At 43.2% G+C, this 27,443-nt stretch overlaps 1 protein-coding gene and 1 long non-coding RNA gene across 2 annotated transcripts; one reads left to right on the top strand and one right to left on the bottom strand.

The window, feature by feature from the left end:
- Positions 1 to 196: 196 nt before the first annotated feature.
- On the bottom strand, positions 197 to 22,473 carry TULP3 (TUB like protein 3). The gene is made up of 11 exons (XM_083630623.1): positions 22,303 to 22,473; positions 19,690 to 19,741; positions 19,154 to 19,316; positions 14,221 to 14,397; positions 12,677 to 12,807; positions 12,102 to 12,299; positions 9,068 to 9,180; positions 7,880 to 7,994; positions 5,789 to 5,887; positions 4,871 to 5,042; positions 197 to 3,183 (listed from the first exon to the last, which is right to left on the bottom strand). The coding sequence occupies exons 1-11, from the start codon at positions 22,344 to 22,346 to the stop codon at positions 3,050 to 3,052; spliced, it is 1,398 nt and encodes a 465-aa protein (XP_083486749.1). The 5' UTR covers positions 22,347 to 22,473; the 3' UTR covers positions 197 to 3,049.
- Positions 22,474 to 24,156: 1,683 nt separating this feature from the next.
- Positions 24,157 to 26,242, top strand: LOC310742669. Its single transcript, XR_014538647.1, has 2 exons — positions 24,157 to 24,335; positions 25,715 to 26,242. It is a non-coding gene; the product is annotated as an uncharacterized lncRNA (long non-coding RNA).
- The last annotated feature ends 1,201 nt before the right edge of the window (positions 26,243 to 27,443 follow it).

The raw sequence follows: 27,443 nt of genomic DNA, 5'->3' as shown, positions 1-27,443 counted from the left end.
TTCCAAACCTGGGAGCTGCTAGAGAAGTCTGTGTAGTGACTGGGCTCCCCTTCGATGTTGCTAGAAACCGTTTAGGAAGGTTGAGAAGGCTTCGAAAACAAGATCACAGGGGCAAGTGTCATAGGTGCATGCAGTGGTAATCCGAGTACAAAACTCTCAGTGCAAAACATTCAAAAGAAACATACTGGTAGCAGTATCACATTTTTAAATATATAAATTATTTTATTGGAATACAAAAAATATAAATATAATCAATACCATACAGTTTTGGATTAGGCATAGTGGAGGCTTCTACAAAACACATACAGTTCCAAAGCAATAAGAGATCCCTTATTTCTTGATAATCTGCACTGATTTTGCAGAGAAGCATTTACAGTATACGTAGGCAGGCAGAGGAGGAATGAAAGTGCAGTATAACACCAACATTTGCAACAGCAACCAAGGTGTAAATTCCTACCCTTTGCATTCTTTTGCTTGTTCAAACAGAAATGTAATAAAATCCACAACTGGGTTAAAATCCGAATCGGCCAATTCCAGCATACAAGATTTCCAAGCAAGAAAGTACAGAGAATTTTTGTTTATTAGGATTGTAGCCTAATTCCATAGGCAAACTACAGCATGAAATCACAACAGGGTTAAGTCAGAGAAGTCTGACTGCTAGAAACAGGAGCCAAGTTTGGCCACATGAAGCCAGCCCCATTTTATGTGGTGGTAGGGACAGTTTCTTACTTTAAAGTGCTCCAAATTAAACAGCAGAAACTACATACCTGTATCACTTTTATACTAGTTAATTGTCATGCATTATAGGAAGAATTTTGTTATTTAGTGATTGTATAATAATTCTTCCTATTTCACCCACAGAACTAATTCATGAGGAGACGAAGTGACTGTTAAAGCCAGTTTAAGTCTGCAGTGTTTGTATTCCAAAGATTCAAATAGCTAAAGGCAAGTAGCAAGATCATGTGCATCTAGACAAAAAATATTTCTGGCACCAGAAAAACATTATTGAGCTGTGGTATGGACAAAGGTGAAAACCTTTAAAAAAGTGATGTTCTTTAACAGCTGACACAGTTGGGGAAACAACCAAGGGACCTGTCTTTTAGTCAAACATCTGAGGAGACACAACAATCTAGACTCACCAGCACAGAATGCAGCCAATGCCATCTTGCAGGGTCTTGTGCTTCCAAGGACAAACAAGATGCATAAAGATGGAAAAGAGGAGCATGGCCCTGGATCTCTTGGGAAATGGCTCTCTCATCCCTTCCTTGAGTTCTGCACAAGTGCACAATGCTATTAGTGGCAACATTTCCTTGAAGGCAATTGCAACTCACCAGCTTTTTCTAAAAGTGATGAGTAATCGTTCACTTACAGCAAAGTGCAGAATTTACAATGGATAATGATGGTTTTTATTCCACCTATAAGAAAACATTTCAGCAAACCTGCATTGCTTTGAAAGAAGACAACACGGTATTTACTAATACAGGGATTTTAATGGCACACAAACCAGACACAACTGCATTTTAATGAAAAGGTCTCCCTCGGGAGGTTGTGGACTCTCCTTCCTTGGAGGTTTTCAAGCAGAGGTTGGATGGCCATCTGTCATGGATGCTTTAGCTGAGATTCCTGCATTGCAGGGGGTTGGACTAGATGACCCTTGGGGTCCCTTCCAACTCTACGATTCGATGAAAGTCCAGAATTGGTGACCAGAAAGGGAAGGAGCAGCTTCAGACAGCAGGGGTTATTCAGCTGTCAGTGTTCTTTGGAAATACAGGGCACAACACCTGAAGGCAATTTAGAGAAGAAATTCTACAAGATACACAATGAACTGCATTGCAGAGGGTTTGACTAGATGACCCTCAGGACCCCTTCCAACTCTACAATTCTATGATTCTATGAACTGTAGTTAAGAAGGTGCTCAGCCCAAGGATCCCCTGAGAGCCAAGATGCAATCAAGGTCCCTTGGGTCAAGAAGCACTAATGCCTTACCTGTTCCAATAATCTGTAGGCAACCATGGAATATAAAGATTTGGCTTAATCTAGCAGAGATAGCAGCTTTCCTTCTGCCTTAGAATATACATGCACTTAATCAGTTTTTAATGATCATACTCAAGCAAATATGTCCAAAAAGCAAAAAACATCTTACCCAACTGAACATTTAGAATGTACAGTTACATATGAAACAAGGAAGATTGCCTTTAACACAAAAAATGCTTTCCTTGCCTACCAACAGGAGTGCTGTGTTTTTTAAATAATTTCTCAAAAACAAACAGATCAATTAATAATGAAACAAAAAAAGAAAGAAGGCTTATCACTGAATGAAACAAGAAAATTACAAATCCTTATATGGCTCTTGAAACTAACATGGCATGTCAATCAGTCAATTACTGGTATTAGCATGACATGTCAAGGATGTCAAGTCATCTCTTCACTTTTCATGAAAAATTACCTTGTGGAAAGACACTGACAAGGTGAATTTTGCCTTATTCAAGCTGATCAATAAACTTCACCTTATTGGAGAACATACCTCTACAACAAGTACTCTTCAGCAGATGCAAAGCGGCAGAGCAACACATGGAAACCAACCAACTTTACTGGAAAACAGGACTGTCAAATGGCAAGAGCAGCAAGACATCCAAGACATCTCTTGTTACAGGAGCACAGATGTATCAGTGGCATTAGCATCAAGGACACGAGTAATTTCATGAGGAAAACAGGCAGCAAAGTTTCATTAATGTGATTCTAACAACAGGAATTCCTAGACACAGTGATGCTCAGCTGCTCGGGGGGGGGGGGGAGCAGGGCTCTTTTCTAAAAAGCCTCCCTCTCAGGATTACGTTTTCCTTATTCTTCTCCAAGAATGAACACATCTTAGAAAGACAGCATTCTATGTAGTCAGCCATCAGGGCTCCATTTTCCTTCTAGGTAAGCACAGGGGACATTTTAGCTGTTAGTTTCTGCCCCACACACCCCAGGATTATCAAGTACAATTTTATTCTCAGATGTTAGCACAGGAAGAAAAACAAGAAGCGGTCTTGTTGCACTACGTCTGTCATTCACATGCCAGTTTGCTATCAAAACTGGACAGTCCAACGGCAAATGCCTGAAGGGCGCACAGGGGGTAGTTAAAGTCCAAGGTGAACACATCTTCTGCCACACGGCCAAATTGCATTACAATGTAGTCAACTAGAGAAAGGGAGAAAGGGAAAGAAATCATAATCTAGCTGCATCATATGAATGGAATCATCACATTTATCCATAGCAATTCCCTACCTGCTATTTGCCCAATCTGCACATATCAAACCCTGAGGCAGATACTGTTTCTCACAATTGGTTAGGGCCACCACTTCCTTATTTTCAAGACACCATTCCTATATTTTTTAAGCCCAAAAGGAACCTTATTGTCTCATAGCAGAATGACTGTCCTTCTCTTCCTGGCCATTATGTCAAAGCTGACAAAACATCTTATCAGGCATCCTGAGGGCTAGACAACGGAGCAGGGCAGGCAGATGGTACACAAATGACTGATATTGCGTGCTTCAATTTGGTGCAATGCCCATCACCTCACAATGACCTCATGGAGCTGGCCATTATCTATGAGAGATCTGGAGAAGACAGGGTGAATCTCCCCCAGTGTACCTCTGCAGAAAGCCAGTGCTGCCTAGGTTAGTTAGCCTAATATTGGGCTGGTGAAGCCAGTTGCTAGGCCTCAAGGCCAGAATGGGTGGGAGAAAGCGACAGAAAGTAGCCTCACTGTTTTCCTTGCAGACTTGGCAGGGCCAGGGTAAATAGGTGGACAGTATTCCTAGTCCTATTGCCTGGAAGGCAGGAAGACTAGGATATTCCCAGCCTAATTTCTGATAACCCCAACATGGATCATTGGTGCTCCCTTCTTCAGTGAATAAAACTCCCCAATAGAAATCCTAAAATATAAAACATCAAATTAAACCCACTCTACCCTTTTTAAATGGACAACAACACACTATACCATGGCATTTGAATACTGAAAAGCACTGAAGGTATGTGACTGTTTTACATGGTTTTTTAAATAAATAAACTTTATTTTTAATTGTATTGTTTCCCTACCTTTGTATTTGCTACCCTCAGCTCCTTTGTGAGGCTAAATTTAATAAAATACAGGTTGATATAAAAATATATTTTAAAGATTTCTATTGAAAACAACATCAGTGGTACCTCTGGTTATGAACACTTCTGGTTACGAACGCTTCAGGTTACGAGCTCCGCTAACTCGCAAGTAGCTGCTCCTGGTTGTGAACTTTGCCCCAGGATGCGAACGGAAATCGTGTGCCGGAGGTGCGTGTGCAGCGGGAGGCCCCATTAGCGAAACCATGCCTCAGGATAAGAACACTTTCAGCTTAAGAACGGACCTCCGGAACGAATTAAGTTCATAACCAGAGGTATCACTGTAAAATTGGGGCCATTAATATTTCAGCATCTCCCCATTCTATTCAAATGTATTCAAACCAAGCAACAGATGAGGGTAACAATGGCTTGCAGCCAATTAAAAGTGCAAGAGTTGGATGAAAGGAGTGTTTAAGTTGGGTGAGCAACATGTGTTTTGGCATGTAAGACTTCTGGAAGAAAAACACTGGCACAAGAGAAGGGGGCTTAGAGGGACGGGGAGGGGCGCAGGTGCAGGTGCAGAGATCTACCTATTCAGCATGGCAGTGGTGCTAGCAAAAGGATTTTTGAAAGCAACATGTGACTTCTAGGATTTGTCTTCTTTCCATCAAACCCAGCAATCTTTAGTGAAAGATTCTGGATGCATTCCCAGCCCTGAACCTTCTAATGTTCTGGACTGCGAGTCTAGCCCTCCAACTTCTGCTGTAGCTATTAATGTCTTAAGACTTACGGTCATTTTCATGGACGATCTGGAAGTTCTTCACGGAGGCCTGGGTGACTCTCCCATGGAAGTTCAAGACATATGACTGGGTGTCATCATTCCATACTGGAGCTTTGTTGTGCAATTCAATTAGGTTCTCCATGTTTTTATTTTGCCATTTTGACAGCAAACTCTCATGCTCCTGTGCAACAGAATAAGCAAGAAAACAAGACCTCAGGTTTCCTTTCCCATCCTCTTTCCATCAGGCTTGGTCTGCAAAACTGCTGATAGCTCTTCAACTTCACAGTCCTGACTTCATTTTTTTTTTTTTATTCCTACTCACCACCGCAGGCACACATGCAAATGAAAATGGCAACATTTTCATCCTATTTCTCATTCAAATATAGAACAAATTCAATTTTCAATAAATTTAAATAGCTTTTCAAAACAAGTCTCTAAGCTCTCCTAGAAAAAAGTTACAAAGCAAAATGTGTAGCTGTCTTCTAGGAGACTTCTTATTCCTTCCCGTTCCCAAGGCTGTTATCCTTCCACTCCAATTGAGCTTATGTTTAGAAAATCTGAAGATCACTCTTTCTTGCATCATGTAAACAGAACATATAACTTGCGAACATGCTCTTATATACTGTGGCTACTCTCCCTCTTTCAGCTGAAGTGCTCTTCTGCAGATGGGCAAGAACACTCAAGATTCGACAGAGGCTATGACAACCTAGCTGAATATTATGGATTCAAGAATAAGCTACACACATGCCTTTACTACACTGTCAGAACTCTTAAGGGGAATGGTAGAATTCTTTTAAGTGAAAAGTGTCCTGAAGTGCATCATATTCAGTTATTCAAAGGCATGCCTGTTGACTGCTCCTATCATCACTAAAATCTGAAACTCCATTTTCTCACTGTAGTGTGAATATGACCCAATTAGAAACTTACATTTCGTGGCCTGATTGGAATCCGTTGATGATTGAGATTCATTCCTGGAATAATGACTGACATTTTTCTGGGTCCCTTGAATCCGAGCACGTTGGTTTCCTGTTGAAAAAAGCAGGTAGAAATTTTAGGAGGAGAAGACTGACCTTAAATATACAATTTTTATTGGATTAGAATGGTGTGTGACAAATACACTGGCCATGCTTGCTTGGAAAAGGCAAACCAGCTCCCAACATTCCATGTCACTCTAGCATTGCCCAAAAAAAAAAAAAAAACAAAGCAGGATGGAGTGAGGGAGACGAAGGGGTAGGCTCAGTCCTCACTGCTAACAGTATCCCCGAGTGCACAACATTATTTTTACCCACATGAGTGAAAATAGCTTGCCTATTTCTATTTCTGAACCTAGATTTAGTGGGTTCACAAAAATGCAGGGAACCTACAGCTGTGGAATTTTGTGTTGCCTTGGGGTCAGAAAACCAGCTGTTGTAGTTAAAAGCCAGGATCCTGCCACCATTTTGGCAGGCAAAAGTACTATTTTAACCTTACCCCTTTCCCATTGAAGTATCCAAGCCTAGCAGTGAATCTCAACACAGCAACTAGTCCAAAGGTTTGCTCCAGTTCCTTATACTCCACAGCAAGTAGCTACTGTGTCTCACTCCCATTACTCACCTCTGCCTTCTGTGTGATCTTATCTACCTTGTTTTAGTAACTGGACCTGATAATGGGCTAATTTCCTTCATGTGCTCTCATCACCCCATGGATGAGTTAATTGCAAGTGCAAGGTCAACTTTGTAGCAAAGCTTTTTTTTTTATCTTGAGCAGGTAAATTTTGAGGTCTGGGATTTGTGAAGGTAGAAGTTCATATAATTTTCATGAGTGATGATTGAAAAATAGTCCATTTATTCAGAACAGTTGTTAACAATGTAGATTTGGCAAGTTTGGCCTTCTTCTTCCTCTGAAGTTTTATATGCTGGAGTCAAAGCTTATTGGTGAGTATTAACTTGGTTTCTTAAATGTATAGCTGCTTTTTATTACAGAAGTGCCAACCCTGTTAATGTTTACTTTTATTATTTTTTAACAGATTTGTCATATTATTTTTTCTGATTAGGCCACTGGTGACCTTTGTGTTGAAATAGGCTTAGAACATGTTGAAATATACTCCATAAATTCTATCAGAGATATATTATTGCAGTAATTGTAACTATTAAAATTACTTTATTATAATAAATAATTATGCATCTTTTTCTTAACTAATTTTGTGACAGGAGTGAGCCAGCGGTAAACCCCACTGAGCAAGTTGGAGTTAACTCTTTATTAGCAAAAACACAATCTGCACATGAGTGTCAGGCCTCATGAGGACAGCAACTCGTCTCTGGCAGGTCTTGCCCCCAAGAGGCAGTTGCTGAGACTGAAGGTCCTCATCTCCCCACAGCTGCCTAAGTTCTCTCCTCTTCAGGGTTTCCCCCAAGCAATCTTGAGATTGTGCCTGTGTGAAGCTAACTTCTCCTCCGCCCTCCCTCTTCATGCCTCTCCTAGTTCTGGGAGATCCAGGAGGGAAGGGGAGCTTTTTGCAGAAGGAGGGAGAGACACTCATGTCTCTTCAGCAGCCAGACTCATCTCTGCCTCTTGGCCTCCCTTCTCTTCTGCTTCAGCTTTTGTCCAGTTCTGGACTTCTCTCTGCCACAGACTCCCACTGCCCACAAAGCCCTGTTACCTCTTCAGCTTCCAACACCTCCACCCAGTTCTCCCTATGACCACTCACTGTCATCCCACCGCCATTCCCCAGCTGGTTCCTCCCATCATTCCTCTACATTCAACCAGTCTGTGATAGTTATGCCATATAGCCATCTTGCATGTAGAAAGGCAGATAAAATTGTTGCAACAAAGATTTATGAACAAAGCAATAAATGTTTCCTAGATTATCTGTGGGTGAAATACATTTTAGAATGCTTCAATTTTCAAACCAGTCAGGATTAAAGCCTAGACTAAGTCAAGGCTGCACCTTGCAGGTTCTCTTTTGTCCTTCCAATACAGGTTAGCATGAACAAAGACAATTCTTCTCCCTCACTCTGCCCCCAGTAGTAAGTTACTTACGTAACAGATTGCAGCCAGCTCATGCCGGGTGTGAGCTTTTTCCACCAGTCCCTGTGCTTTGACTGGACTAACCCCATGATCGTAAACAGTAAATTTAGTCCCCATAAGATTGGATCTAGGATTAGAGAATACAAGTGAGTTGGAAATTTTCCTTTCTCCTTAAAACACATCTGACATTTTATCATCCTCTTTACCCAAAGCTTGCCTTAGTTTGCCCAGGAAATGAAAAAAACTATGCAAATCCACCACCACATTTTTCTGGATTCTGAGCTCTTTGGTCTTCGGTACCCTTCTTCAGCTATATCATAGAATTGTAGAGTTGGAAAGGACTCCAAAGGTGATCTTGTCCAACCTGCTGTGATGCATGAATCTTAACCAAAGCATCCCTGGCCATCCAACCTCTGCTTAAAAACCTCCAAGGAAGGAGAGTCCACAACCTCCAGAGTTGGGCCAGTTCACTGTTTAACAGCTCTTACCATCATAAAGTTATTCCTAGTGTTTAGTCAGAATCTCCTTTCTTGCAACTTGAAGCCATTGGTTTGGGTCCTAGCCTCCAGACCAGTGGTGTCTGGCCCCCATGGGAACCAGCCACCACTGGGGGATCTTTTGGCCCTCTGGATGTTGCTGTTGGACTACAACTCCCATCATCCTTGTCTACAACATCTGCAGGGTCACATCAACCTGGACTCCCAACTTCCAAAGTTCAAGGGTGATGGGATTTATAGCCCGGCGATGACTGAAGGGTTGCACATTACCCACCCCTGACATACATGAACATACGTAATTGATCCATCTAGCCCAGTATTGCCTAAGCACCAGGTTATGATTCTCACTATATAAGGAATTATGCCACAAAAAGCCATAACAGAGAAAGTCACACAACACAGGAAAAGCACAAAAGTATCCAGCCTACATTGGGATCAGCTGAGGTGTTTTGTTGTGGAAGCAAGATACAAAACATGTCACAGCAAGCCCCCACCACCTCACTGAACATCGGGGAAGGGTCCATAGCTCTCAGTGACAAAGCATTTCGTATGGAAGATTCTAGGTTCAATCCCAGGCATCTCAAGTTCAAACAGATCTTAAGTAGCAAGGATGAAAAAGACCTGACCTTGGAGAGCTGCTACTAGTTAGACAGTACGGGGCGAGATGAACACAGTATAAGTCACATCACTTTGAGAGTCTCACCTGAGTTTTCCAATAAAGCTTTCTCCTTCCCTGGACAGATCTGTTGGATCAATTGAAATGAGGTAATTTGATGTTTTGCTCTTTTTCCTTTTTCTCCCCGCAAGAAGGAATATCTAGACATATAAACATTTTAAAGAAGGTAAGGAGTGAAGGGAGAGAGAATATTTCAAGAGAGCATAGTAATTACGTATTTTAAAGCAATTTCTCTAGAGCACTACTTCTCACATGGTGGGCCATGCCCTTGTTTGAGTCCCCAGCCTCTGTCTACCTACCCACTCCCTCCTTCAGGAAGGCTGGGCATCTCCCCTCATACAAGCTGGCTTTCTCCTCTGTCCTCTTGCAACTGAAGCTGAACAAGAGGAAGAGGCAGCTGAAGAGGGAGAAGCTGAAATGAGTGGAAGGGGGAAAGGAGACAATGGAGGCGAAGGACAGCGTGGCCAGATTACACTCATCAAGCCCTCGCCAGCCTCAGCTGTGCTTGCTTCTGTTAGCCCAGCCCAGAGGTCATTATGGAGGAGGACAAGCCACGATCCCTTGTCATCTCCTCTTCACTATTGCCTGCTGCTCCTGCAGAATTCGCCATTACTGAAAATTTGTGCTACGGGGGAACAGAAGTACCGTATTTTTCGCTCTATAAGACGCACCAGACCACAAGACGCACCTAGTTTAGGGAGGAGGAAAACAAGAAAAAAAAATTCTGAATCTCAGAAGCCAGAACAGCAAGAGGGATTGCTGTGCAGTGAAAGCAGCAATCCCTCTTGCTGTTCTGGCTTCTGGGATAGCTGCGCAGCCTGCATTCGCTCCATAAGACACACACACATTTCCCCTTACTTTTTAGGAGGGAAAAAGTGAGTCTTATAGAGCAAAAAATACGGTAGATGTTCACATCTGCTGAATCACATGACTGGTGCCACTAGTGATGGAAATGTTAGTAATACTGATGTTGGGGAACATGCTGTTTCTAGTGGTTCCTGAAGCCAGCAACTGTTGAAAAACCTTCAGGAGGACTGTTCCAGCAGCAGCTGAGGGAAACAGTGAAGAGGACAATGAAGAGAAGATAGTGAGGGATCATGGATTGTCCTGCTCCATGCTGATGTCAGACAGGTTGCAGCTACCCTGTTGATGAAAATCCTCCTTGTTCTTCAGCTGAAGGAACTAGCTAGGATTTGGACTAGGATTTGGATCAACAAGGGAAGTGACTCAGTCACAGAGTCCAGGAACTGGTGGAGGCCTTGGCCTGTCTGCATGGAGCAGGGTGGGGTGGGGAATGATAGCAGCTGCTACCTAGCCTGGAGTGCTCTGACAGCAAGGAAGAGCTTCCACATAAAACAGTAGCTTGGGCTGTCTTCTTCCTCTCTTCACTTGGCTGGTTGTAGTGTCAATGTCGATGCAAAGCAGTCAGCAGCTTAAGTCCTTTGGGTTTTGTTTCTAAAAAACACCACCCACCCACTTCCTGAAGTTGTCAGCACAATACGCTATTCACTGGACATTTTTTAAAAACCTGAAACTACCTAAAGAACCAAGCCACACAATGGAGAAGAACTGTGGTGGAATTTCCAGTGTTGTGTTAAAACGAACTGATGCAAGGGGTCCACCATTAGATAGGGTGAGGCGGCTGATCTGGGGTGTCACAGAAGGCAGCATATGGTTCGTTTAATTCATTTTTCGTGTACTTTTACTGCCAGGGAGAGGGAAACAGGTTCTGTAAAGAACACAGAATCTGGGGATCATAAAACCCACACCACCATTTTGTGATTGGCTCTGTCTCCACCAGCTGCCTTTTTGTAGCAGCCCTCTCCAGTGGACCCTGGAGATACAAAGTCTGAGAGCCCCTGGTTTAATGCAAACCAAACTAACTTAATAATTTATGAGAGGTGTGCAATGTATGCCAGCAGCAAAACTTTGAAAACTTGTTACTGCTGCTAACTAGAAATCTATTATTTTTTATTGTTACAATAGGTCTGTGTTAGCATTGTTGGTTGCTATTTATTAACAGGGAATTTGTTCTTTGTTTCTTGGAGGATATACAGTGGTACCTCGGGTTAAGAACTTAATTCATTCTGGAGGTCCGTTCTTAACCTGAAACTGTTCTTAACCTGAGGTACCACTTTAGCTAATAGGACCTCCTGCTGCCGCCGCCGAACAGATGAGATCAGATGAGATCAGAATCGAACAGATGAGATTTCTGTTCTCATCCTGAAGCAAAGTTCTTAACCCGAGGTACTATTTCTGGGATAGCAGAGTCTGTAACCTGAAGCGTCTGTAACCTGAAGCGTCTGTAACCCGAGGTACCACTGTAGTCAACCTCTCTATTATTTTTATGAGTGCTAATTTGATGGGTCTCATACAAGTAAACGTCCAGTGAAAATCATGCTAACAGACAAGCTTGCTACTGAGATTCTGAGAAGTGCCGACAAGTATCATGTTCAGTTGATGAATTTACTTCAACTAGGAAATAAGCTCTCTGGACCTTGATTTCTTTCAGTATGTTTCATGTGTGTGTGCACTTAAATACAAAGGTGTGTGCTTTTTTGTAATGTTTTATCACTTTTGTTGATCATTTAGATAGCATTTATAAATAGTATTTGGATGGTTGCCCTAGGACTGCAGAACCAGATGGAGGCACACACAGCCACTAGACAAGGCACTGTGAGCCACTGGGAAGCTGTGCCCTCAGTCTTGCAGGGAGATCATGAGGGCATGGAGACCAGCTTGGCCCTATCAGCTGGCTACTGAAGGAGCATTTGCTCCCATGATTGCTGCCCACTTCCCTCTCATTCCCTTTGCCCCCTTTAAAAATTGTGTCTATTAAATTGTGAGCCTTCATGCAGGGACTCTCTTAACTTTCTAATGCATAAGTGTTGAGAACAATTTAGGTCCTTTGTAAGCATTACAGAAAACAAAAAAGTAAAAATAAATATACCGTACACTCTCTATGGCTTTAATTCTTACGGGGGCGGGGAAGGTTGGACTTTTTTGGTTTTACAATACATCCAATACATTCATTACAACATTATTTGGTTAAACACAGTACCTTTCTGTTGTCATCCCGCTCTAGGTGCATGTAGTAAGTAGGAAAGAGGCCTCGATCCATTCCCTTCTTATCTCTAGTAATTCGACATTTCACGGTAATGCCACGAGGAGCTGGGCGTAGTACAAACTCCTCCAGGTTTCCCACTTCTCCCAGCTCTGCATCTGTCTGAGAAAGTGCCACGCAGGAAGCACCCATTTCCTGTAAGATAAAACAAGGTCAGGTCAGAGTGCTCCCACAACACACAAATTTAAGGAGAATAAAGGTATATTGTCTAGTACTGGGACAGTCAACAAGGCACCTTCCAGAATTTATAATGGTTCAACATGGGAACAGGAGCAGAGGCAGAAAGTGCAAGACTTGCAATAATAACAACTTCAGGAGTAAACATAAAAGAAATAATGATAATGGCATTCAAGATAAAGTAAAGTCTCCAGTTAAGTCCCATTTTAAAACATGAGGGTAAGGAGTCTGGGAAGACTTCACAGGTTGAATCTGGCAATGTTGGTGCTGATGCAGACTCTAGCAGTCAGAAGCTTTCTTTTTTACATTTTTCACTGGGAGAACAGACTGCATACCGTAGCAGACTTCTGGCTGTTTGCAGAAGCAGGCCTCTGAGATTCTAAACAGGGTGAAGGAGATCCTGACTGTTCCTTGGTTTCTTCTTCCTCAGTGTCTTCCTCATCAAAATTCATACTGCCAGAAATACCTATCAAAATGCCAGAACAAGGAGGTTATTTTATGTTAATGTAGAAGGAACCATATAGCAGATATCTCTCCCACTATTGTCCCTAAATTTAAATTGCAATAGGTTCATCATATATGAAATAGCAACATGACTAATCCATCCCAAACTTCCCTAATTAATTTGTAACACCTTCCAACTTATTTTTCCAGACAGGCTATGAGTCAGTAACAATTTAACTCCATAATTCTCTAATCATCTATATGCAGTATTTTTATTTGCTACACAGTCCACTTCCTCCATAAAATATGAGAAAGATCTTAGGGGTTTTAGCAGACCACAAGTGAAACATGAGTCAACAGCATAACATGGCAACTAAAAAGATGAATGCAATTTCATGATGTATCAACAGGTCACAAGACAGAATCTTTCTTCTGCTTTGGTCAGTCCTGGCCTCAGAATACCATATCCAGTTCTGAGAGGCCTGGAGACCAAGTTGTGTGGGGGTGGGGAGGAGTCAAGTATGTTTAGTCTGGAAAAGAGACAATTAAGAGGCAATGTGATGGTCATCTTCAAATACTTGAAAGGCTGTCACATACAGTAGATGGAACAAATTTTGCTGTTCCAGAATGTTCAAATTACAAATAAGAGGTTTTTACATATGCCTCAGAAAGAACTTACTGTTGGTAAAACCCCTTTTTCTAAATTGGCATTTTAAAAAATTGACAGTAAAAAATATTACATTATGAGACAAACAAACCCACTTACTACCAATCTTTTCCATAATGAGAAAGTAAAATAAGTGTGAGAAAGTGGAGAAGTGGGCTGGGGAGTGTTTTAGAATAAATTCTCAGAATTTGAATACAAAATGGGAACTACTCTGCTGGAGCCATAAACTGAAAGTAAATACAGGAGTCACACATTCATCTTCTCCCTGCCCAACATTCTAACACACTTTCATTGTCAATGAATTGTTTAACCCTTCCATTTCCATCATGGTTCGTGCAATTTTTAAAGGAAGTTTTGGTAATTCTGGAAGTTAGGGTATGGAAGGAACCTAAGCATGCAGCAGATATAGGCATCAGCAGCAAAAGAGCAGCCTGAAGGAGATGCTGTGGGGAGAGAAGCAACCCATCATTGCATAACTGTTCCTTACACTGTAAGTACCCATTGCATTTTGTGTGTAATTTAAAAAACCTTTTGCCTTGCTCCTTAAAACATCTTAGATGTGCATGGATTTATGTATTTGCTTGATACAATATAATTATTTATTTGTTATTATTTATTAAATTTGTACACCACTCTTCACCCAAAGATCACAGGGTGCTTCACAACATAAATAATAAACTCTCACCTCTCTGGGGAAAAAAGTCATTTGTGCTAAGCCATACCTTGGGCTTAGTGTTCATGAACCAGCTCTTTAGATCAATTTCTTACCTCGTTTCTGCAGAATGTCTTGCAGATTCACATTGGAAGCTTTATCTATTGTACTTTCCTCAGTCTTTTTTGGCTCACTGTCATCTTCTGTTGAGGATGATCCAAGTGAAATTATCTGGAGTTTAGGCCCCAACTCCTGAATCCCTGGTTTCAGGAAGATAGCTGGACCATCAAAGCCTACAAACCAGAGTGAAGTGCATTGTTGAAGCATATGGTGTACAGTTATTTTCTAAATACACAAGTAGTCTAGATGCCATTATGGAAGCATACTGGAGTATTCTAGAAAAATTGTGGTTTGCCAAGTGGTCATTTGTTTAGTCACATCTATGGAGTTCTGCAGCTAAACTCAGAATTTTTCCAGAGGAAGACAAGAGTTTAGTTGGGCAGCCCACGCCTACAGGGCACACTCAAAAGGATGTGGCTCCTATCTTGCCAACCATTTCTGAAGAACAGCAGCAAGAGGAAGCAGCAGTAGAGCAAGAGCAGGATGACAGGACCTGCAGCAGGCAAGGAGGGTAGGTTGGGCAACTGCATGCACTATCACTTTAAAGAACCACAGTGATGTGTAAGCAGCCTTTTGTGTATGTGTGGCCTCTGCACAACCCTACATATGGGTGGAATGACAGGCTGAGTAACCAGGGAAGTGAGAAAGGTGCTCCAAAAGGCCACAGAGCTCATTGCAACCTGTCTGAAACAGGTCTCCACCTATGCTTAAACATCAACCCTGTAGTGCTGAGGGCTGCAATCAGACAGTGATGCAGCAAGAGTTCTGCCCAGAGAATTCCCTGAGAAAAAGCTGCGGAAAACATGACTTCCCTTGAGCATGTGCGCACAACCAAAGGAGCTAGGAGTTGAGTCAGTTCAGAGTAGAGCTCATGGTTGATGAAATCTAGCAGGGAAGGATCTGGAGGGAGACTGGACACCAATTCCTAGGACCTTCATAGCAGAGAAATAGCCATGATTTTTCTTACAGCTTGCAGTCCTGCCCACATAGAAGGCAAGGGTTTGCCAGATATCCAAGGACATCTCCCACAGCAGTTCAACTGTAGCACACAAAGTTCACTCGCCCTTCTTACAGGGGTGATGGCAATAAGGAAAGCTATCTTATAAGTTGGCAAATAGGGGTTGAGCCATTAAGAGAGCAAGGCCTCCCAACAGGCTTCATATTTTCAGGGGATTATAAAGAAACGGGGTGGGTGTGTAGAAGTTTAAAAAAATGCTTCAGAAAACATCTCATCGACAAGCAGCGCCTGTTCCTGGAGGTTGCCAAACATTGTGTATCCCAAGGGTGAAGCATTCCGCAGACCACCCAGTGGGCAGGTACCCACTTGTGAGAACAAGCAACTGGGCAATAGCGTCTGTCACAGAATTGATGCTAGCAAGATGCGCCACCATCAGAACTGTGCATCCGAGCATGCGCCCATTTCACAAATGCAGTGTGAGGGCTGCAAGGTCCTCAACCTTGTACTATCTTCTATATAGATGAAGACAAAGGGTACCCATATTGTTGGTGACCACCTGAACAGCCTGACCATGAAAGAGAACTCAAAATGCTTCAAAGTCTTCAATGTCATTGAGCAGATGAACTTAATGTGAGTCAACATTGTGATGCAGCAACAAAAAGGGCTAATTCAATTGTAAAAAAAGGTAAAGGGACCCCTGACCATTAGGTCCAGTTGTGGCCGACTCTGGGGTTGCGGCGCTCATCTCGCTTTATTGGCTGAGGGAGCCGGCGTACAGCTTCCGGGTCATGTGACCAGCATGACTAAGCCACTTCTGGCGAACCAGAGCAGCACACGGAAACGCCGTTTACCTTCCCACCGGAGTGGTACCTATTTATCTACTTGCACTTTGACGTGCTTTCGAACTGCTAGGTTGGCTGGAGCAGGGACCGAGCAACGGGAGCTCACCCAGTCGCAGGGATTCGAACCGCCAACCTTCTGATCGGCAAGTCCTAGGCTCTGTGGTTTAACCCACAGTGCCACCCATGTCCCTAATTCAATTGTAGGCTGCATCAAAAGAGGTATAGTGTCGTGATGAAGGGCAGCAATAGTCTAGCCCTATTCTGCCTTGGTCAGACTACACCTAGAGAACTGTGTCTAGTTCTGGGCACCAGCATCTAAGAAGGATATTGACAAGCTGGAACATGTGCAGAGGCAGGCGAACAAGATGATCAAGGGTCTGGAAACCAAGCCTTATGAAGAACAGTTGAAGGAGCTGGGTATATTTAGTCTGGAACAGAGGAGACTGAGAGGAGATATGTTAGCCATCTTCAAATATCTCAAGGCCTGTCATATGAAAGAGAGATAAAGCTTGCTCCGGAGGGTAGGACCCAAACCAATGGATTCATGTTACAAGAAGGGAGATTCCGACTAAACATTAGGAAGAACTTTCTGACAGTAAGAACTGTTCAATAGACTATCTTGGAAGGTTTTTTTAAAATATAAATTTTATTCAATTTTCCATTTTTTCCCAATATTACATCATAACAATTATTATTATTCACAATTTCAAAATTTCCCCATTCCCCCTGGACTTCCCTCAACATCCTTCTCTGGTTTATTTCACAGTAATTTCATTTCACTGGAAGTTTTTAAATAGAGCTTGGATCGCCATCTGCCAGGGATTCTTTAGCTGTGATTCCTGCATTGTGGAGGATTGCAGTAGATGACTCTTGCGGGTCCCTTCCAACTCTACAATTCTGTGATTCTAAGTTTGTTGTCTCAAACAGGTTTCAGAAGTGCTGTTCTATCCATGGTTGTTGTTTTTTTAAAATGTAAATTTATTTTAAGAGGATATAATCTATTCTGTAATCTTTACATTGAGCTATTTGTCTCTCTTCGAAAATCATGCACATTGATAAAACCATCAAATCTGAAATATACGTGGCCAGGCAGTTGCAATGAAAATCTAACACAGTCACATTTTACTTCAAAAGTGGAAACTTCCAGTAACTGGGGGGTGGTATAAAAAAAATTGAAAGGGAAAGTCAAGTGGGTCAAATCTCTCTGGGAAACTTGGAGGTTATTCAAAAGCACACAATAGTTCCTCAGTTAAATTTACTATATACTATCACCCCATAATATTGTTCTCTGAGCTTGCACTCAAGAGTACTGCAGTTTTATATTATTGTTTTTGCACTGCACTGTTTTGCTCTAAGATTCTTGTGTACTGTATACTGTATTATTGTTGGTCTATTGACTATACTAAATATATATCACTCTTTGTTTCCCCTAGGCCAGATGGCCACTTGGCTCTACCACCATGATGACAAAAGAAGAATACAATTACAAATGTTTTAAGTCCCTTCAACTTCACTGAACCCTGCCCACCAACAACATTAATATTTCTTAATTGCCATGCTTTTCAGAGGTTACTGCATCCTGTCATACCTTCCCTGTTGGAGCACTGGAATCTCCAAAAGGAAACCATGTTGTTAGAATGCATAATCGCCTAAAGTTACTGCAACTGATCTTGCCCAGATAGTCCTCTAACAAACAGAACTCAAGCTATCGAAAGTACACAACCACCAACATTTGTGAACCAATGACTTCTCAAGCAATGACTGGATAAGAGCGATCCATATGCTGTGTTATAAAATATAAACTATATTTAATAGCTTCGGCCCAATATACCTGAAGGAGCATCTCCACCCCCATCATTCAGCCTGGACATTGAGGTGCAGCTCCGAGGGTCTTCTGGCAGTTCCCTCACTGCAAGAGGTTACAGAGAACCAGGCAGAGGGCCTTCTAGGTGGTGGTGCCCGCCCTGTGGAACACCCTCCCATCAGATGTCAAGGAGATAAATATCTATACAACTTTTAGAAGACATCTGAAGGCAGCCCTGTTTAGGGAAGTTTTTAATGTTTTAAGTTTTATTCTGTTTAATATTCTGTTGGGACCCGCCCTGAGTGGCTGGGGAAACCCAGCCAGATGGGTGGGGTATAAATACATTATTACTATTATTATTATTATTATTATTATTATTATTATTATTATTATTATTATTATCATCCCCTCCCTAAATATCACCTTGCCCTACAGTGTAGATAACTTGCCTATATATGTCTCTTACCTGACTACACTCATAACCATGTGTCCAGTGTGATGTCCATGATGCACACTGGTACGATCTACTATATGTTCCTCTACCCCCTTCTGTTGTCTTGTCTGTCAACAGAGAAGCATTATCTATAGCATATAAGTAGTAAGGGGGAGAAGAATCATTCATCAACTGTTATCACATTTGTATACTTTGATTACAAAAATTATTGATTCTACATTCAATTATTCTATGGAAAACATGGACACAACAGCAAATAATGGCTGGTGTTTGTATAACCTAATTTCAGCCATACTGTTTGAAGTATAAAAAAAAATTGACACAGAACACTAATGATGATGCACCATTTTGAATGCTTTTTAAACAGAATACAGTGGTACCTTGCTTTAAGAACAGCTTAGTTTATGAACAACTTGGATTAAGAACACTGCAAACCCAGAAGTAGGTGTTTTGGTTTGTGAACTTTGCCTTGGAATAAGAACAGGTTCCGCTTCCTGTTGAGTGTGTTCCATTTGTAAATTGAGTCCCCCGCTGCTATGGGAAAGCACGCCTTGGTTTAAGAGCGGATTTCCAGAACGGATTAAGTTCGTAAGCCAAGGTACCACTGTATACAATTGGAATTCCTCACATAACACCTGCTCTAAACTCCAGGGAGAGTTGCATTTTGTATAGCAGCTTAGTTTGTTTCAACATGTCTGTTTCAACCGTGACAAATAGTTAGCTATACATTTTGCTACAGTATTGACAAGCACATCTGTAAATACAGTACTTAATATTTTAGAGTGCCAACTTCTCATGAATTTGATAGTGCTTATTTCAGGGGATTGCTGAAAGTAAAAGAACGTTTAATAATTACAAAGACTTCACTCACCATGGAGGTGAACATCACTGCAAACAGGCACATGGGGTCCCACTAACGGGCTCTGCTCCTCAGACCCTTTGAGCTTCACCTTATGCAACTTTGCTTCTGGATTTGGCTGCACCATCAAGGGTTCAAGACGCTTCTTCCTCTGTTTCTTTTCCAGAAGAGCTCTCTGTCAAGGAATACGCTCATTTATTAGCCTCAGCAATAGATCTCAGGAATTCCTGCAATGTTATATGTAATGCCCAATGCAGTACTTTAAAGTACTTTCGACTAATGATGCAAGTTTAAACAAACAAATTTCATCTGGGGCTATAAATTATTTAATTTACAAACAGCCATATAATAAAGTCTTTTGACTAATGATGCAAGTTTAAACAAACATTTTACTCTACCTTACCCTGCTCAAATTATCTGAATTTACAAAAATAAAGAACATGGTGTAACTAGATGAGCTTGTTGCAAGATCCAAATTCATGAGATAATCAATTACTCATTTTCACTACTACAATACCTGTCAGGCACTGCCTTGTGGTTTTGATTACCTGGTTCTCCAGTTTCAGCTGACGAAGTTTCAAAGCTTCATCCTCAAAGCCACTGAGAAAGATGAGAAATGAAGTATTAGCATTTCTGTTCATGCAGTAATGTGGTTGTAACAAATAGTTCAGGAAAGAGAGTCAAACTCTGTTAACATATGCAGCATATATATAAGATTTTTGACTGATTAATTATGTTTCTAAGTCCACCCTTCATCAGGGTTTGAGCACCAGCAGCAAAAATAAAATACAGTAATTAGTGTACAAACCTCAACAGTATTAGATCAAATTTCATCTTAGCCACGACCTTACTTAAGCCACTTTCCTTCTGCTCACCCAACCCCACATTCAATATGGAGATGACACTAACGTACCCTATAAGATTGCAAAGCACGTGCTTAAAAATGATAAGAATTATTCTTATTCTTTTGAAGTTTCTCCAGAAACAAGCACAAACATACTAATGCAAGTGTAGGATGAACAACCCAAGTTTTTGTTCTAGTATCTAAGTCCTAAAGTTTTCACCATTATGCACAACTTTTGAAATTCTTATTTTTATTGAATCTTTTACATAACACATAGAACAGAACAAACAATACAAACAGGATACAGCAATACCATACTTGCATGGCAAATAAATATACTACAACCAAATAATACTATCTCTGGTGAGTTGCTTAAATTCTAGAACAGAGTGATTTGATGCAACCAATAGAGGTTGCATCAAATTACCACCTGTGTTTACATAAGAAAGCATCCAAATTATATCAGATTTACTGCTTCCAGCAAACCCCTAAGCACTCAATTTCTGTCAACATAGAGCAGTGCCCCAAACCCTAAGTCACAGAGCTGCCCCAGGAAAATACAGTGGTCAATGGTTTCAAAAGCCACAGGAAAGCATGCAGAATGGTCACACTCCTCCATCCCATTCCCAACAAAAGTTTCAGTGCTATGACCACACCTGAAGACAGACTGAAACTTCTCTAATCACTTTCCTATAAGCATGCCTGCAGCCTGCATGCCACCAGCACCTTTCCCAAGAAAATGATATTTGCAACTCGGTGACAGTTGTTCAGCACTTCTGGGTCTAGGGAGGGCTGCTTGAGGAGAAGGCACATCCCTGCCTCCTTCAAGGCACCTCCCCCCACTCTTCCACAATGATACATTAATCACTTCCTGGATCCATCCAGTCATTCCCTCTCAGCTAGATCCAAAGGAGGACAGGGAGTGAGCAACCAGCCAACCAGCCAAACTCCTTCAAGCAGCTTATGCACATCCTGAGGCCATAACAACTGAAACAGATCCATTACAGCTGCGCTAGAAATTGCTCTGGACATCTATTAGAACAAGTCTAACTGTGGCATCTAAATTCTGTCTTATCTGTGGGATTCTAGCCTTGAAATGCCTGGCCAAACTGTCACAGCATGCCTTTGAGAGTGCAAAAGCCCATTCACTACAGAAAACAGCATTGCTATCACCACATGTATGGGAGAAAATGAGCCAAAAAGAGGTACACTGTTAGGTCAATGGTTAAAGCTGCTCCCAGGCAGCAACAACCAAAAAGAATCTAGCCTGATCCCACATTTATATTTCTATCCTGAATTCTGGTGTTTGGTCCCATCCAGGCACAGCAGAATGTTGGAAACTGGGATTATACAAAGAGAAAATTAGGGCCAGGCTACCCATGAGGCAAAGTGAGGCCTCTGGCAGCAAGCCCTTCAGGGCAGCAGATCACAATGGAGATCTTTATTCCTTCGTGTTTCTAATGTGAATTAGTAGGGGAGCACCATTTTGTGTTTCACCTCAAATGCCAAAATGTGTCGGGCCAGCCCTGGTTAGGGCTGCAAGCAAGGGCTTGTCTACACATGTGTGTAGCCAGGAGGGTGCAGGGGGGCAGTTACCCCCCCCCCAAATCAAGCAAATAAATAAAAATAGTTAACTGACCAAATGTGTCACAGGTAACTGGGTTCTGCCCCACCAACAATGCCTGCCCCCTAAAATTAATCCTGGCTACCCCCATGTGTCCACCCCTCGGCTTAAGGGAGGCTGTGAACCCTGCTTGCGCCTCCCCTAACTCCCCCTCGTCCTCGTCCCTTCTCCTTCTCTTGCCGCACACTTCCCGCTCCCCGTGCAATTGATGCAGCTCCCCTGTTCGGATTCTCACAGCACGGGGGATCTCCGCGTTTCGCTGAAAGAGGGGGAATGGGAGGCTGCGCGGAGGGGGGGGCGGCTGGGCCGCTTTCCTCGCCGGGTCCGGACGCTTTTGACTTCCCGAGCGACTAGTTGCGCGCTGAGTTAGTGGCGCACGTTTTCATTTTCGAGGCTGACTTACTTTCGCCCTTAAGAGAGGCTGAAAAATAAAATAACGCCTCGTGATGTTTACGGACCCTCCCCAAATCCTTATGGGGAACCACCGCCCCATCCATTCGGAGACTTCCCCTTCAATCTAACAAATAGGCGCAACAGCCAAAAAGCGGACGGGGCGCAGTCAGGGCGGGCGGCGCTGAAGCAGACCCAGGGGGACGGGGGGGGGGGAGCGAGGCCGACGCCTGAGCCGGCCGCCTCCCCTCCGGGATGCGAGGCGAGGAGGGCGGAGGGTGGCAGCAAGGGCGGCCGCCTTACCTGGCCCCAGCGCTGGGGCAAACCAGCCCGCTGCCGCTCGCCATCCTGTCATCACCATGGGAACCCCAAGAGGTGAGGCCGCCGCCGCCGCCGCTCCCCAGCAACCGCCCTCCTTCCTTAGCAACCCAGCGCCGCACTGAAGCTTCGCGCCATTGGGCGAGGACCCCGAGTACCCCGCGCTCTCATTGGCAGCCGCGCGAGGGGAGGCGGGCGCTGAGGCCGCGCAGGCGCCCTTGTGGTGCTTTGGCTCCTGGGCGGGAGGCGGGGGGGGGTGGCGTTCCGGAGTTTCGTGACAGGCAGCCTGGAGCGGGGCGGCAGCGGGGGCGCTGCTGCTGCTTCCGAACAGCAGGGCTGCAACACGCCCTTCGCTTGCCACCTTCGGAGGCGCCTCGGTGGTGGCCCCGGGGAGCATCCCGTATCGGCCGTCCGAAGCTTCAGCGCGAATGGTGGACTGCACTGCAGGGCTGCTGTAGCGCAGCCCATTTCCTCACCCCCGTCTCCCCGCGTGAAGCCAGGGCCGAGCTAGGAAGCGGGACTTCGTGCACGCTCCGACCCTTTGCTGTATCTTTGGAGTTCATTCTTCCTAATTCTGATGGCATTTTCCTTCTCGATAAGCCGAGAGGTCCTAGGATGCCGAATATCCCTAGACCTTATTCCACATTCTGGAAAGACGTAGTGGTGAATAAGCTGGAGGGGAATAATTTATCGGCACCCATCTCAGTAGCCCTCTGTGACACTTTTAAGACTGATACAGGCTGTATGTGCGTATTTAAAATGCTTCTAAGTTACCCATTCCTGCAAAAATCTGGAATCCACAGCTCAGGGTCAACAGACACTGGTGTCAGACAGGAAAATTGGTTTCCAGGTGGAGAGATCAAAACTAGAAACAGAACTATTGGAACCCAATACTAAGAATTTGTCAAGAATGTATAACTTGCTGTTGAAATGGAATACACAGGATGAGACGGTTAAATCAGCTATGATTAAGTGGGCACAAGACATTGGTCATGACATTATGTTTGCTGACTGGGAACAGTTATGGACTACCGGTATAAAATTTACGGCATGTAATGCCTTAAGAGAGAACATTATGAAAATGATTTATCGGTGGTACATGACCCCAGTCAAGCTTGCAAAAATCTATCATACGCCCAATAATAAATGCTGGAAATGTAAGGAAACTGAAGGTACTTTCTACCACCTTTGGTGGACGTGCCCAAGGATTAAGGCCTTCTGGGAAATGATCTATAATGAAATTAAGAAGGTACTTAAGTGTACTTTTCATAAGAAACCAGAGGCCTTTCTCCTGGGCATGGTAGGCCAATTGGTGTCAAGGAAAGATAGGACGTTCTTTATGTATGCTACAACAGCAGCAAGAGTTCTTTTAGCAAAGTATTGGAAGACACAAGAACTACCCACGCTGGAAGAGTGGCAGACGAAGGTGATAGACTATATGGGACTGGCTGAGATGACTGGCAGAATCCGTGACCAAGGGAAAGAGACGGTGGAAGAAGATTGGAAGAAATTTAAAGTTTATCTGTTGTAAAATTAATGAGTGCTAAAATGTCATGGGTAATGTAAAACAGAATTGCAGTGATAAATAATTGGGTAAGAGGAAAAAGATTAGAAACTGAATTACAAGTATTGAAATTAGGGGTTGCTGGAAAAGTTTAAAACAGGGATGCAGAAAAGGGAGGTGTGGGGAAGTCGTTGAAACAAGGTTCAAGAAAGAGAGGTTAAGAAATTATATGTGTTTATATGTTTGTTTGTTTATGTGTTGTTAATTGTTAGTTGTGTTGTGTTTTAATATATGTTGTAAAATCAATAAAAATTTATTTTAAAAAAAAAAACAGACACTGGTGTCAGTACAGTGGTACCTCGGGTTACGTACTTAATTCGTTCTGGAGGTCCGTTCTTAACCTGAAACTGTTCTTAACCTGAAGCACCACTTTAGCTAATGGGGCCTCTCGCTGCTGCCGCGCTGCCAGAGCACAATTTCTGTTCTCATCCTGAAGCAAAGTTCTTAATCCGAGGTACTATTTCTGGGTTAGCGGAGTCTGTAACCTGAAGCGTCTGTAACTCGAGGTACCACTGTGTGTGTGTGTGTATACTGTATAGATATAGAACAAGTTGGTACAAAGTACATCAGAACAAACATTATTCAAGTTTGGAAAAGATCAACATTTTATAGCTTAATACAGGATATAGTTCAGCACAATGGGGAGACATAAAAAAAGGAAGGGATTGACCTTTATTAATACAATTTTCTTATAACACTCCCCTTTGAGCTTGAACCAGGCTGTCTGTCATCTCCCATGCACTCTTTCCACATGATGACCATTGAATCTTCTCCTGGTGATGCCCCTCTTCAGCAGAAGTCTCTTAGTGAGCAAACACGCCTGAACTTGACCCACTCCTCTGCCCCCTCAGCCCACCCTGCAGGACGCCAACCCTAGGAATGCTCCCATCCCTTCAGTGCATTATTCTGCTGCCTCCATTGTCATCAAGAGCAACCAGGTGAGTGGGGGACTTCTCAAGTTATTTCCACTCTCCTTTAACTTGGGAGAAACTTTCACAGACCACTATCTCATCAGATGCATGAAGTCTAATAATCCTATTATGACCATCATTATCACTACATGTTACCTGTTATAGGAAAATCCTTGGGCTCACTTGGATTACCAAGCAAAGACACCAGCCAGGAATATAGGACCAAAACAGCAGCCAGTAGGCCTGGTCTTTATTCAAATGACTTGTTGCAACAGGACTTCCACCCACCCCACAGAAGCAGCAGGAAGAAGCCCACAGCAAAGGATAGCTCCCACTTTTATCAGTTTTACAAAGATACCCACAACACCCCTAAAATTACATCATCCATACATCACAAATACATCACACATTGGTAGGGTCTGGCGACAGAAACCTGAGCATCAGGTTCCTTCTCTTGACCTTCAACATACACCCATCAAGTGATACAGAAGAGATATGTCCTTGTTTCCCAACCAAGTTGATCACACCCTTTTGTCTTGATCTGGGTTTGCTATTGCTTCTGGAATTGCTACCTGTCTGGCACTCAGGTATTAGGATGCCAGAGATTATCACTCAGGCAGAGGGGCTGCTGAGTACCTGAGCTCAGCAGATTTAGGGATTATCGCTGCCCTCACTCATGTCCCAAGCTCCCCCCTTGGTAGCCATTTTCTTCCCGAACAGAACAAGGTTGAAAATTGGTGGTGTCGTGTGTTATGTGGTGCTCTGAGGAGACATTGTGTGTGTGAACAAAGGGGAGATGCATACTGCATGCTGGAGGGGCAAGCCCCCCCATCATTATAAAAAATCCTGTAGTAATGAGAATTATAAGAAACATATGGTGCTGTAAGAAAAGTATAAAATGCCATGCCTTCCTTTTGTTCAGGGTTCTTTCTCCATACCACATTGGATGATCAGGAGCGAGAACCCCTGTTGCAACTGGGCTCTATATTTTGCAATAAAGGATCAGGCGTAACTGGTCCCTTCTTCGCCATCCCTTTCGACCCAAGTGACAGAATACCCAAGTATGGGAACTGTTAATACAAACTGACACCTATCTCACCATGGGGCGGGCTTTCTTCAGTGGAACCGCCTCACTTGCCATAACAGAACTTACATTTTGTCTCAATGGGGAAAGACTGTGAGACATTTGGATAGTGCTGAAGTAGGTATGGGATTGTGGGAGGGTTCCACCAAAGCTATGCATCTTGAACATTGGACGTACGGCTTCACATGCATCTGCTCCGACACTGATTCCGTCCTCCAAGGTGTTTGTGTTCATTGCTTTGGTTGCATTTGGGACCTTGGGAACGTGGGTGAGTGGAAAGGGGAACTTACCTAGAGGGCTGGCTGTATACAATGCAACCCCTGTTGCAACTGCACTCTGTATTTTGCAATAAAGGATCAGGTGGAACCACTGCTGTGTTTTGAATTCTATCTGGTTGGTCTCTTGTCATTTCATCTCCGACCCGAGTAACCTCATTAATTAATACAATTTGAATTGTTCTTAACAATAAATATAACAAGGAAACAGAAATAAAGACCAAATACATCTTTTCCTTCTCATGAAGGAGCAATGTAGAAATTAACATAGAAACAAATAAAAGCGTATCAAGTAAAATCTGTGCCCACAACCTGGCAGCCTTTAATCCTCTGGCTGCTCGGCCGTCCCAGGGAAGCAGAGTGTTCTTTCCTGCAGTGGAGGAGAGGAGCACCGTCCCCATGCGGTGGTGGCCCAAAGGCCCATAATAAATGTGCTAATGTGTACCCCTAGGAATCCTCGAGTGTGCTTCTAATAGAGAAGTTATTGCAGCCTATTATTTTATGAAACCGATGATTCTGCAAGTTGCCGCCCCCCCCCAATTGGGGCCGAAATACAGCTCATGAGCTAGAACATAAGTTGCTCCATGGTGCAAATGGCTATGTGTAAAACAGGTTCCCAACATGCATACTAACACAACGTAAGAGAAATCAGAACTTTAACAGACAGCGGTGGGAAGCAGAACTGAATCAGCAGAAATTGCTAACGCTTATTGCACATGTGTAATTTATAAATACCCGTGCCTGGACCCCAGGCGGGGTTGCAACCTTTGCCGAACGATCCAAGTGAAACCTATTGCTTTGCAATAAACAATGATGGACTCCTAACTCCCCTCGTCTGAGTTTTATTGGCGTAAACTCAGGAAATAAGCCATTTTCTGGTTTGCAAGACCCCCAGTTGCTCCTTCTGTGGCCAGTGGTTGGGGCTGGGCTCATCTCCCATTTGCTGTGTGATCTTTTCCCAGAGGGACCAAACTGCCAAAAGGCACTTAACCAGAGTTTCTTAGATTGGAAGCTGCCCTATGCCAAGCCAAACCACTCGTTTAACAATACAGAGCTAGCTAACCCAAATGTCTGATTTGGTGTAAAGCCGCTTCTGAGCTCCCTGCTTATCTCAGAAGGAATTGGACTGAAATCTTATTTTCGAGGAGAGGGCTGCTTTTCCGTGGCATGTTCTGCAGCTCCGTCCCCAGCATCCCCAGGTAGAGAGAGGAAAGAGAACTACATGGTCTGGCTCCGCCATAGGGGGGCTTCCTGGCTGCAAGGACTTCAGCCCCATCTTTCCCACTCGCCCA

Source organism: Podarcis filfolensis, assembly GCF_964270895.1.
Source record: "Podarcis filfolensis genome assembly, chromosome: 9".
Taxonomy (NCBI): Eukaryota; Metazoa; Chordata; class Lepidosauria; order Squamata; family Lacertidae; genus Podarcis; species Podarcis filfolensis.
Note: the sequence above shows the minus strand (reverse complement) of the source record. Positions and strands in the feature narration are given on the sequence as shown.

Bases quoted from the DNA above. Each gene is read 5' to 3' on its own strand.
- TULP3 (XM_083630623.1), bottom strand. From the start codon at position 22,346: ATGGCGAGCGGCAGCGGGCTGGTTTGCCCCAGCGCTGGGGCCAG. The intron at 19,317-19,689 runs GTAATCAAAACC...ATTCCTTGACAG, and splicing joins AGCTGAAACTGGAGAACCAG to AGAGCTCTTCTGGAAAAGAA. The intron at 3,184-4,870 runs GTAAGTCTTAAG...CCCTTTCTCTAG, and splicing joins GATCGTCCATGAAAATGACC to TTGACTACATTGTAATGCAA.